This window comes from Coregonus clupeaformis, chromosome 29 (genome assembly GCF_020615455.1).
Source record: "Coregonus clupeaformis isolate EN_2021a chromosome 29, ASM2061545v1, whole genome shotgun sequence".
In the NCBI taxonomy this organism is placed as follows: domain Eukaryota; kingdom Metazoa; phylum Chordata; class Actinopteri; order Salmoniformes; family Salmonidae; genus Coregonus; species Coregonus clupeaformis.
In genome coordinates, this window is record NC_059220.1 from 47496523 (window position 1) to 47509022 (window position 12500).

General features: G+C 47.1%; 1 protein-coding gene across 2 annotated transcripts in view; it reads left to right on the forward strand.

The window, feature by feature from the left end:
• Positions 1-12500, forward strand: part of LOC121531678 (probable E3 ubiquitin-protein ligase MID2) — a 191428-nt gene that overhangs the window by 145813 nt on the left and 33115 nt on the right. For both annotated transcript variants that reach the window (XM_041837050.2, XM_041837059.2), the window contains 3 exons: positions 789-937; positions 5329-5456; positions 6169-6312. In XM_041837050.2, coding sequence (XP_041692984.1) covers positions 789-937; positions 5329-5456; positions 6169-6312 — 421 coding nt within the window. The remainder of the gene's footprint in view (positions 1-788; positions 938-5328; positions 5457-6168; positions 6313-12500) is intronic.

The window sequence follows — 12500 nt, forward strand, 5'->3', positions numbered from 1 at the left end:
CCAGGATGTGTGGCCCTCTGTTTTGAACGTCACCTCCGTAACTGAGACAACATGACCAGCTGTTGTTTAACAAACACACATGCTGACCCTGTGAAAGCACTCCTGTCCACCTCAGTCTTATTATGATAATACAGTAGAAAACAATAGACGTGTGTTATATGCCCATCCAATGTGTCCACAATATAATGCCATAGACAATGTGAGATGACCTCCTATACTCTGCCCAGTATCCAAAACCCTCCTGAACTCTATCTCCTCTGCCACTGTGTGTGTGCTTGCGTGTGTGTCGTGTCGTGTGTGTCGTGTGTGTCGTGTGTGTCGTGTCGTGTGTGTCGTGTGTGTCGTGTCGTGTGTGTCGTGTGTGTCGTGTCGTGTGTGTCGTGTGTCCTGTGTCCTGTGTGTGTCGTGTGTGTCGTGTGTCCTGTGTCCTGTGTGTTTCGTGTGTGTCGTGTGTGTCATGTCGTGTGTGTCGTGTCGTGTGTGTCGTGTGTGTCGTGCCGTGTGTGTCGTGTGTCCTGTGTCCTGTGTGTGTCGTGTGTGTCGTGTGTCCTGTGTCCTGTGTGTGTCGTGTGTGTCGTGTGTCCTGTGTCCTGTGTGTGTCGTGTATGTCGTGTGTCCTGTGTCCTGTGTGTGTCGTGTGTGTCGTGTGTCCTGTGTCCTGTGTGTGTCGTGTGTGTCGTGTGTCCTGTGTCCTGTGTGTGTCGTGTGTGTCGTGTATCCTGTGTCCTGTGTGTGTCGTGTGTGTCCTGTGTGTCCTGTGTCCTGTGTGTGTGTGCTACCTGTCTCAGGTGATGAAGCTGCGTAAGCTGGCCCAGCAGATGGCTAACTGCAGACAGTGTTTGGAGCGCTCCAGCGCCCTCATCACCCAGGCAGAACACAGCCTGAAGGAGAACGACCACGCTCGCTTCCTACAGACCGCCAGGAACGTGTCTGAGAGGTGAGACAGACATCCCTCCCCCCTAAACCACCTCCCCTGCTGGATGATAAATAAACTAGCTACGGCAACTATTACTCTACTGTACAGTGGCTTGCGAAAGTATTCACCCCCCTTGGCATTTTTCCTACTTTGTTGCCTTACAATCTGGAATTAAAATTGATTTTTGGAGGGTTTGTATCATTTCGTTTACACAACATGGGACGCAGCCTGGGAAAGGCAGTGAGAGAACAGCCTGGTTGCCACTTTGAAGATGCAGAATATTTTTTATTGTGAAAAAAAAAAGAAAACTTGAGCGTACATAACTATTCACCCCCCCAAAGTCAATACTTTGTAGAGCCACCTTTTGCAGCAATTACAGCTGCAAGTCTCTTGGGGTATGTCTCTATAAGCTTGGCACATCTAGCCACTGGGATTTTTGCCCATTCTTCAAGGCAAAACTGCTCCAGCTCCTTCAAATAGGATGTGTTCCGCTGGTGTACAGCAATCTTTAAGTCATACAACAGATTATCAATTGGATTGAGGTCTGGGCTTTGACTAGGCCATTCCAAGACATTTAAATGTTTCCTCTTAAACCACTTGAGTGTTGCTTTAGCAGTATGCTTAGGGTCATTGTCCTGCTGGAAGGTGAACCTCCGTCCCAGTCTCCCTCAGTCTTCCCTCAAGAATTTCCCTGTATTTAGCGCCATCCATCATTCCTTCAATTCTGACCAGTTTCACAGTCCCTGCCGATGAAAAACATCCCCACAGCATGATGCTGCCACCACCTTGCTTCACTGTGGGGATGGTGTTCTCTGGGTGATGAGAGGTGTTGGGTTTGCGCCAGACATAGTGTTTTCCTTGATGGCCAAAAAGCTCAATTTTTGTCTCATCTGACCAGTGTACCTTCTTCCATATGTTTGGGGAGTCTCCCACATGGCTTTTGGCGAACACCAAACATGTTTGCTTATTTTTTTCTTCAAGCAATGGCTTTTTTCTGGCCACTCTTTAGTAAAGCCCAGCTCTGTGGAGTGTACGGCTTAAAGTGGTCCTATGGACAGATACTCCAATCTCCGCTGTGGAGCTTTGCAGCTCCTTCAGGGTTAACTTTGGTCTCTTTGTTGCCTCTGATTAATGCCCTCCTTGCCTGGTCCGTGAGTTTTGGTGGGCGGCCCTCTCTTGGCAGGTTTGTGGTGGTGCCATATTCTTTCCATAAAAAAAAATTTGATTTAATGGTGCTCCGTGGGATGTTCAAAGTTTCAGATATTTTTTTATAACCCAACCCTGATCTGTACTTCTCCACAACTTTGTCTCTGACCTGTTTGGAGAGCTCCTTGGTCTTCATGGTGCCGCTTTGCTGGTGGTGCCCCTTGCTTAGTGGTGTTGCAGACTCTGGGGCCTTTCAGAACAGGTGTATATACAGTGAGGGAAAAAAGTATTTGATCCCCTGCTGATTTTGTACGTTTGCCCACTGACAAAGAAATGATCAGTCTATAATTTTAATGGTAGGTTTATTTGAACAGTGAGAGACAGAATAACAACAAAAAAATCCAGAAAAACGCATGTAAAACATTTTAGAAATTGATTTTCATTTTAATGTGGGAAATAAGTATTTGACCCCCTCTCAATCAGAAAGATTTCTGGCTCCCAAGTCTCTTTTATACAGGTAACAAGCTGAGATTAGGAGCACACTCTTAAAGGGAGTGCTCCTAATCTCAGTTTGTTACCTGTATAAAAGACACCTGTCCACAGAAGCAATCAATCAATCAGATTCCAAACTCTCCACCATGGCCAAGACCAAAGAGCTCTCCAAGGATGTCAGGGACAAGATTGTAGACCTACACAAGCCTGGAATGGGCTACAAGACCATCGCCAAGCAGCTTGGTGAGAAGGTGACAACAGTTGGTGCGGTTATTTGCAAATGGAAGAAACACAAAATAACTGTCAATCTCCCTCTGCCTGGGGCTCCATGCAAGATCTCACCTCGTGGAGTTGCAATGATCATGAGAACGGTGAGGAATCAGCCCAGAACTACACGGAATGATCTTGTCAATGATCTCAAGGCAGCTGGGACCATAGTCACCAAGAAAACAATTGGTAACATACTACGCCGTGAAGGACTGAAATCCTGCAGCGCCCGCAAGGTCCCCCTGCTCAAGAAAGCACATATACAGGGCCGTCTGAAGTTTGCCAATGAACATCTGAATGATTCAGAGGAGAACTGGGTGAAAGTGTTGTGGTCAGATGAGACCAAAATCGAGCTCTTTGGCATCAACTCAACTCACCGTGTTTGGAGGAGGAGGTGGAATGCTGCCTATGACCCCAAGAACACCATCCCCACCGTCAAACATGGAGGTGGAAACATTATGCTTTGGGGGTGGTTTTTCTGCTAAGGGGACAACTTCACCGCATCAAAGGGACGATGGACGGGGCGAGAACCTCCTTCCCTCAGCCAGGGCATTGAAAATGGGTCGTGGATGGGTATTCCAGCATGACAATGACCCAAAACACACGGCCAAGGCAACCAAGGAGTGGCTCAAGAAGAAGCACATTAAGGTCCTGGAGTGGCCTAGCCAGTCTCCAGACCTTAATCCCATAGAAAATCTGTGGAGGGAGCTGAAGGTTCGAGTTGCCCAACGTCAGCCTCAAAAACCTTAATGACTTGGAGAAGATCTGCAAAGTGGAGTGGGACAAAATCCCTCCTGAGATGTGTGCAAACCTGGTGGCCAACTACAAGAAACGTCTGACATCTATGATTGCCAACAAGGGTTTTGCCACCAAGTACTAAGTAATGTTTTGCAGAGGGGTCAAATACTTATTTCCCTCATTAAAATGCAAATAAATTTATAAAATTTTTGACATGCACTTTTCTGGATTTTTTTGTTGTTATTCTGTCTCTCACTGTTCAAATAAACCTACCATTAAAATTATAGACTGATCATGTCTTTGTCAGTGGGCAAACGTACAAAATCAGCAGGGGATCAAATACTTTTTTCCCTCACTGTATACTGAGATCATGTGACAGATCATGTGACACTTAGATTGCACACAGGTGGACTTTATTTAACTAATTATGTGACTTCTGAAGGTAATTGGTTGCACCAGATCTTATTTAGGGGCTTCATAGCAAAGGGGGTGAATACATATGCACGCACCACTTTTCCGTTATTTATCTTTTAGAAGTTTTGGTATATATTATTTTTTTCATTTCACTTCACCAATTTTGACTATTTTGTGTATGTCCATTACATGAAATCCAAATAAAATTTAATTTAAATTACAGTTTGTAATGCAACAAAATAGAAAAAACGGCAAGGGGGATGAATATTTTTGCAAGGTACTGTAGCTTGGTTGGTTGCTGTCTCTCCCTCCCTCCCTCCCTCCCTCCTCCCTCTCTCTCCCTCTCTCCCTCCCTCCCTCCCTCCTCCCTCCTCCCGCTCTCCCTCTCTCCCTCCCTCCTCCCTCCTCCCTCTCTCCCGCTCTCCCTCTCTCCCTCCTCCCTCCTCCCTCCTCCCTCCTCCCTCCTCCCTCCTCCCTCCCTCCCTCCTCCCGCTCTCCCTCTCTCCCTCTCTCCCTCCCACCTCCCTTCTCCCTGTGTAACTCGCTCACAGAGTGGCACCTCTCGCCCTCCTCTCACGCTTTATCAGCTCTGACTAATAAAGTAGCTAAAAAAATGACTTTTCTGCTGCTTCCTTCACTCGAATTGGACCAGGTCTGGCTCCGACCAGGTCTGTACGGAACGGGTCTAGTTGTCCTCGGGTTCGTTCAGAACAGGTCTCTATTTAAAAAAAAGTATGCATATTGTGTCTGGGTGGGAAAGCCCCACGTCCATTTCAGAACGGGTCCAACTTTTTGGATCTGTGAAGACCTCTAGCCTGTATTTATATCTGGGCTGTGATGGGCTGTGTGTTTTTTGGGAGGCTTTTATGGCCAACAGAGAGGGAAGGACACTCAGAGCACATTCTGCAACTTTTTATTTTGTCTGGCCTCTACTGTTTCGAAGGCTTGTTATTCATGGTCTCTCCCTGAGTCTGGGAACAAAAGTCTAATTCAGGGGTTCAGGGTCTGCTGGATGTTTTAGGCATGAGGTTCCCATGGAGACAGGCTGGAATATGAAGGTTGTGAGGTTGTAGGGTTAGAAACAGCCTTGTCTGTCTGAGGCTTGCTCCTACACACACACACACACACACACACACACACACACGCACACACACACTGAGGTGTTCAGAGATAGATCATTATGGGTCTCTGCTTCTGCATCCTTCTCCTGCTGAGGTTCTCCATTCTGACAATACCTTTTCTCTCTCTCTCTCTCTCTCTCTCTCTCTCTCTCTCTCTCTCTCTCTCTCTCTCTCTCTCTCTCTCTCTCTCTCTCTCTCTTGCTCTCCCTCTTGCTCTCTCTCTTTCTCTCTCAGGGTTGCCATGGCCACAGCCTCCTCCCAGGTGCTGATTCCAGATGTGAACCTGAACGAAGCCTTTGATAACTTTGCCCTGGACTTCTCCCGAGAGAAGAAGATCCTAGAGGGACTGGACTATCTGACAGGTCAGAGAGGGGGGGTAGACAGAGAGAGAGAGAGAGAGAGAGAGAGAGAGAGAGAAGAGAGAGAGAGAGAGAGAGAGAGAGAGAGAGAGAGAGAGAGAGAGAGAGAGAGAGAGAGAGAGAGAGAGAGAGAGAGAGAGAGAGAGAGAGAGAGAGAGAGAGAGAGAGAGAGAGAGAGAGAGAGAGAGAGAGAGAGAGAGAGAGAGAGAGAGAGAGAGAGAGAGAGAGAGAGAGAGAGAGAGAGAGAGAGAGAGAGAGAGAGAGAGAGAGAGAGAGAGAGAGAGAGAGAGAGAGAGAGAGAGAGAGAAGAGAGAGAGAGAGAGAGAGAGAGAGAGAGAGAGAGAGAGAGAGAGAGAGAGAGAGAGAGAGAGAGAGAGAGAGAGAGAGAGAGAGAGGTGCCTGGGGCTTTCACTAACAACAATAACACATCACCACTGTTGGTAAAAAATGAACCTGTCTGGTGACAGATGTCCGTCCTGCAAGCCTCTGGAGTCGTTATATAGTTTTTTGTTGTAACACAAACAACTACCAGAGACGTACAGAAAAAAAAAACAGGCCCAATCTGTCAGATCTTTACTTTAGTAGGTTTCCTTTAGACAGGAGGGACAACGCACATTGATCAACATTTCTGTGAATGTTGACTAAACAAATCAAATCATATTTTAAAAAAACACTAAACACTGAACACTAACGTTTCCCTTGTTTGACCCTGTAGCTCCCAGTCCTCCCTCCATACGTGATGAGCTGTGTACTTCCTCCCACGACACCATCACTGTTCACTGGACGTCTGAGGACGAGTTCAGTGTCACCTCCTACGAACTGCAGTACACCATCTACACCGGCCAGACCAACTTCATCAGTAAGTACCATGACAATACACCACCCATACACCACCCAGTTCACCATCTACCCAGTACACTACCAGTGGAGGCTCCTCAGAGGAGGAAGGGGAGGACCATCCTCCTCAGTGAATTTCATCAAAAAAATTTGTTTTAATATAAAACTATACTAAATTTTGAGAAGGAGGCGAGGAGAGAGGACGTGAGGAGTACGCCATTGAGATTCTCCCTATGAGTTTGTTTGAGAAATACACCAGAATAGAAATACTACAGAGTTCACAGACAGATAACAACTGTTTTCCACGAACATACCATGAGTCACTACTGCATTCGGAAAGTATTCAGACCCCTTGACTTTTTCCACATTTTGTTATGTTACAGCCTTATTCTAAAATGGATTAAATAGTTTTCCCCCCTCGTTAATCTACACACAATACTCCATATTGACAAAGTAAAAACAGGTTTTTATAATTTTTTAAACTGAAATATCACATTTACATAAGTATTCAGACCCTTTACTCAGTACTTTGTTGAAGCACCTTTGGCAGCAATAACAGCCTCGAGTCTTCTTAGGTATGACGTTATAAGCTTGGCACACCTGTATTTGAGGAGTTCCTCCCATTCTTCTCTGCAGATCCTCTCAACCTCTGTCAGGTTGGATGGGGAGCGTCGCTGCACAGATATTTTCAGGTCTCTCTAGAGATGTTCAATCGTGTTCAACTCCGGGCTCTGGCTGGGCCACTCAAGGACATTGAGAGACTTGTCCCGAAGCCACTTCTGCGTTATCTTGGCTGTGTGCTTAGGGTCATTGTCCTGTTGGAAGGTGAACCTTCGCCCCAGTCTGAGGTCCTGAGTGCTCTGGAGCAGGTTTCCATCAAGGATCTCTCTGTACATTGCTCTGTTCATCTTTCCCTCGATCCTGACTAGTCTCCCAGTCCCTGCTGCTGAAAAACATCCCCACAGCATGATGCTGCCTCCACCATGCTTCACCGTAGGGATGGTGCCAGGTTTCCTTCAGACGTGACGCTTCGCATTCAGGCCAAAGAGTTAAATTGTGATTTCATCAGACCAGAGAAACTTGATTCTCATGATCTGAGAGTCTTTAGGTGCCTTTTGGCAAACTCCAAGCTGGATGTCATGTGCCTTTTGCTGAGGAGTGGCTTCATCTGGCCACTCTACCATACAGGCCTGATTGGTTGAGTGCTGCAGAGATGGCTGTCCTTCTGGAAGGTTCTCCCATCTCCACAGAGGAACTCTGGAGCTCTGTCAGAGCGACCATCAGGTTCTTGGTCACCTCCCTGACCAAGGACCTTCTCCCCCGATTGCTCAGTTTGGCCGGGCGGCCAGCTCTAGGAAGAGTCTTGGCGGTTCCAAACTTCTTCCATTTAAGAATGATGGCGGCCACTGTGTTCTTGGGGACCTTGGTACTCTTCCCCAGATCTGTGCCTGGACACAATCCTGTCTCGGAGCTCTACGGACAATTCTTTCGACCTCATGGCTTGGTTTTTGCTCTGACAAGCACTGTCAAAGAGGTCTCTGAATGTCCTTGAGTGGCATAGCCAGAGCCCAGACTTGAACCTGATCGAACATCTCTGGAGTGACCTGAAAATAGCTGTGCAACAATGCTCCCCATCCAACCTGACAGAGGTTGAGAGGATCTGCAGAGAAGACTGGGAGAAACTCCCCAAATACAGGTGTGCCAAGCTTGTAGCGTCATACCCAAGACAACTCAAGGCTGTAATCGCTGCCAAAGGTGCTTCAACAAAGTACTGAGCAAAGGGTCTGAATACTTGTGATATTTCAGTTTTGTATTTTTTATAAATGTGCAAAAATTTCTAAAAAAACGTTTTTGCTTTGTCAGTATGGCGTACTGTATGTAGATTGATGAGGACAATCCATTTTAGAATAAGGCTGTAACGTAACAAAATGTGGAAAAAGTCAAGGGGTCTGAATACTTTCCGAATGTACTGTATATAGACAGGTGTGTGCCTTTCCAAATCATGTCCAATCAATTGCATTTACCACAGGTGGACTCCAATCAAGTTGTAGAAACATCTCAAGGATGATCAATGGAAACAGGAAGCACCTGAGCTCAATTTCGAGTCTCATAGCAAAGGGTTGGAATACTTTCCGAATGCACTGAACATGACATTGAAAGATTAATCGGAACAGAAATACAGTAACCTACAGTAAGAATAGGGTTGGACTACTTTATAATACAGTAACCTACAGTAAGAAGGGATAGGGTTGGACTACTTTATAATACAGTAACCTACAGTAAGAAGGGATATGGTTGGACTACTTTATAATACAGTAACCTACAGTAAGAAGGGATATTTTAGCAGAGCGACTTACAGTTAGTGCATACATTATTGTTATTTATTTTTCATACCCCCCCATGGGAATCGAACCCACAACCCTGGCATTGCAAACACCATGCTCAACCAACTGAGCTACATCCCTGCCGGCCATTCCCTGCCGGCCACCGCCCCATGGGTCTCCTGGTCGGCTACAACAGAGCCTGGATTCGAACCAGGTTCTCTAGTGGCACAGCTAGCACTGCGATGCAGTGCCTTAGACCACTGCGCCACTCGGGAGACTAGGTTGGACTACTTTATAATACAGTAACCTACAGTAAAAGGAAGGGATATGGTTGGACTACTTTATAATACAGTAACCTACAGTAAGAAGGGATATCGTTGGACTACTTTATAATACAGTAACCTACAGTAAAAGGAAGGGATATGGTTGGACTACTTTATAATACAGTAACCTACAGTAAGAAGGGATAGGGTTGGACTACTTTATAATACAGTAACCTACAGTAAGAAGGGATATCGTTGGACTACTTTATAATACAGTAACCTACAGTAAGAAGGGATAGGGTTGGACTACTTTATAATACAGTAACCTACAGTAAGAAGGGATAGGGTTGGACTACTTTATAATACAGTAACCTACAGTAAGAAGGGATAGGGTTGGACTACTTTATAATACAGTAACCTACAGTAAGAAGGGATAGGGTTGGACTACTTTATAATACAGTAACCTACAGTAAAAGGAAGGGATAGGGTTGGACTACTTTATAATACAGTAACCTACAGTAAGAAGGGATAGGGTTGGACTACTTTATAATACAGTAACCTACAGTAAGAAGGGATAGGGTTGGACTACTTTATAATACAGTAAACTACAGTAAGCAGGGATAGGGTTGGACTACTTTATATAACACTGTATTTTGGTGGTTTGCCCTCTATCCCATTATGTAACTGCAGTATTTTAGTAACAGTAAACTCTTGGCCTTTTGTATGCCACAATGCATCTACTATACAGTACTGTAGTGACATGAAAATAATATACCATTAGGGAACATCAGCTGTTTTAGTCTCTATCATTTGTAGAGTAGAGTGGAAGGACACAGGAGGATCAGCTGACAGTAGAGTGGAAGGACACAGGAGGATCAGCTGACAGTAGAGTGGAAGGACACAGGAGGATCAGCTGACAGTAGAGTGGAAGGATACAGGAGGATCAGCTGACAGTAGAGTGGCAGGATACAGGAGGATCAGCTGACAGTAGAGTAGCAGGATACAGGAGAATCAGCTGACAGTAGAGTGGCAGGATACAGGAGGATCAGCTGACAGTAGAGTGGAAGGATACAGGAGGATCAGCTGACAGTAGAGTGGAAGGACACAGGAGGATCAGCTGACAGTAGAGTGGAAGGACACAGGAGGATCAGCTGACAGTAGAGTGGAAGGACACAGGAGGATCAGCTGACAGTAGAGTGGAAGGATACAGGAGGATCAGCTGACAGTAGAGTGGCAGGATACAGGAGGATCAGCTGACAGTAGAGTAGCAGGATACAGGAGAATCAGCTGACAGTAGAGTGGCAGGATACAGGAGGATCAGCTGACAGTAGAGTGGAAGGACACAGGAGGATCAGCTGACAGTAGAGTGGAAGGACACAGGAGGATCAGCTGACAGTAGAGTGGAAGGACCAGGAGGATCAGCTGACACTAGAGTGGAAGGATACAGGAGGATCAGCTGACAGTAGAGTGGAAGGACACAGGAGGATCAGCTGACAGTAGAGTGGAAGGACACAGGAGGATCAGCTGACAGTAGAGTGGAAGGACACAGGAGGATCAGCTGACAGTAGAGTGGAAGGATACAGGAGGATCAGCTGACAGTAGAGTGGAAGGACACAGGAGGATCAGCTGACAGTAGAGTGGAAGGACACAGGAGGATCAGCTGACAGTAGAGTGGAAGGACACAGGAGGATCAGCTGACAGTAGAGTGGAAGGACACAGGAGGATCAGCTGACAGTAGAGTGGAAGGACACAGGAGGATCAGCTGACAGTAGAGTGGAAGGACACAGGAGGATCAGCTGACAGTAGAGTGGAAGGATACAGGAGGATCAGCTGACAGTAGAGTGGAAGGACACAGGAGGATCAGCTGACAGTAGAGTGGAAGGACACAGGAGGATCAGCTGACAGTAGAGTGGAAGGACACAGGAGGATCAGCTGACAGTAGAGTGGAAGGACACAGGAGGATCAGCTGACAGTAGAGTGGAAGGACACAGGAGGATCAGCTGACAGTAGAGTGGAAGGACACAGGAGGATCAGCTGACAGTAGAGTGGAAGGATACAGGAGGATCAGCTGACAGTAGAGTGGAAGGACACAGGAGGATCAGCTGACAGTAGAGTGGAAGGATACAGGAGGATCAGCTGACAGTAGAGTGGAAAGACACAGGAGGATCAGCTGACAGTAGAGTGGAAGGACACAGGAGGATCAGCTGACAGTAGAGTGGAAGGATACAGGAGGATCAACTGACAGTAGAGTGGAAGGACACAGGAGGATCAGCTGACAGTAGAGTGGAAGGACACAGGAGGATCAGCTGACAGTAGAGTGGAAGGACACAGGAGTATCAGCTGACAGTAGAGTGGCAGGATACAGGAGGATCAGCTGACAGTAGAGTGGAAGGACACAGGAGGATCTGCTGACAGTAGAGTGGAAGGACACAGGAGTATCAGCTGACAGTAGAGTACCACTCTCACATGTGGAGCTGGTTGGCCCTGGGACAGATTGGAGTATTTTGACACATACCTCCTACAGATCCTCCACAAAGCAGCTTTCCTCTCATCTACTTTTCTTCACTCCTTCCTTTCCCTCTCCTCACTTCTCTTCTCATCTCCAATCCTCTCTTCTGTTTCCCTCCTTTTCCCACCCCTCCTCCCCTCCTCCCCTCCTCCCCTCCACTCATCCTCTCCTCCTCTCCTCCTCCCGTCCTCCCCTCCACCGCTCCTCTCCCTTCTCCCCCTCTCCCTCTCCCCCTCACTCTCTCCCTCTCCTCTCGCCTCTCTCCCCCCTCCCCCTCTCCCTCTCCTCTCTCCCACTATCTTCCCTCTCCCCTCTCCCTCTCCCATATCCCCTCTCTACTCTCCCCTCTCCCCCCTCCTCTCTCACTCTCTCCTCTCTCCTCTCTCCCCTCTCCCATCTCCCCTCTCCCCTCCTCTCCTCTCTCCCCTCTCCCCTCTCCCCTCTCCCTCCCCTCTCACTCTCTCACTCTCTCCTCTCTCCTCTCTCCTCTCTCCTCTCCTCCTCTCCTCCTCTCCTCCACTCAGTCCCAGCCTGCTCTAAACTGCTCTGAAGTACAGTCCCAGTGCTGCAGTGAAATAGGATTTATTTCAGCAGTGATAGACTGAAGGGCTGAGGTCATCAGCAGATTCAGAGTGGGAGGGGAGAGAGCTGAGATTGCTGGCAGACCTGGGTTCAAATACTATTTGAAATATTGTCAAATACTTTAAACATTTGCTTTAGCCTGCCTGGAGTGCTAGTTAGGCAGGGGTTTATACTATTGAGACATCTCTATTGGTCCATTAACCCAGACAAGTCCAATCAAGCATCAATAAAGTATTTGAAATGTATCAAATACTATTTGACCCCAGGTGTGCTGGTTGGCTGGCCTCACTGAGCTGCCATTACCTCCTCAGGAGGAAGAGAGGGAGCTGGAGATGTAATGGAGAGAAATACATTTTATTTCAGACTGCTGAGTTCGTAGCATTGCCTTTTTTCTGCATCTCTGAGTGCTTAAACGTTAACCACTGTTGATGTCATCTGATCCTTCTCCTCTCTCCCTGGAGGGGGAATGTGAGATGATCTGCCCATGCAGGACCAGCCAGGTACCAGGGATAGGCATGGAAGATCAGCAGAA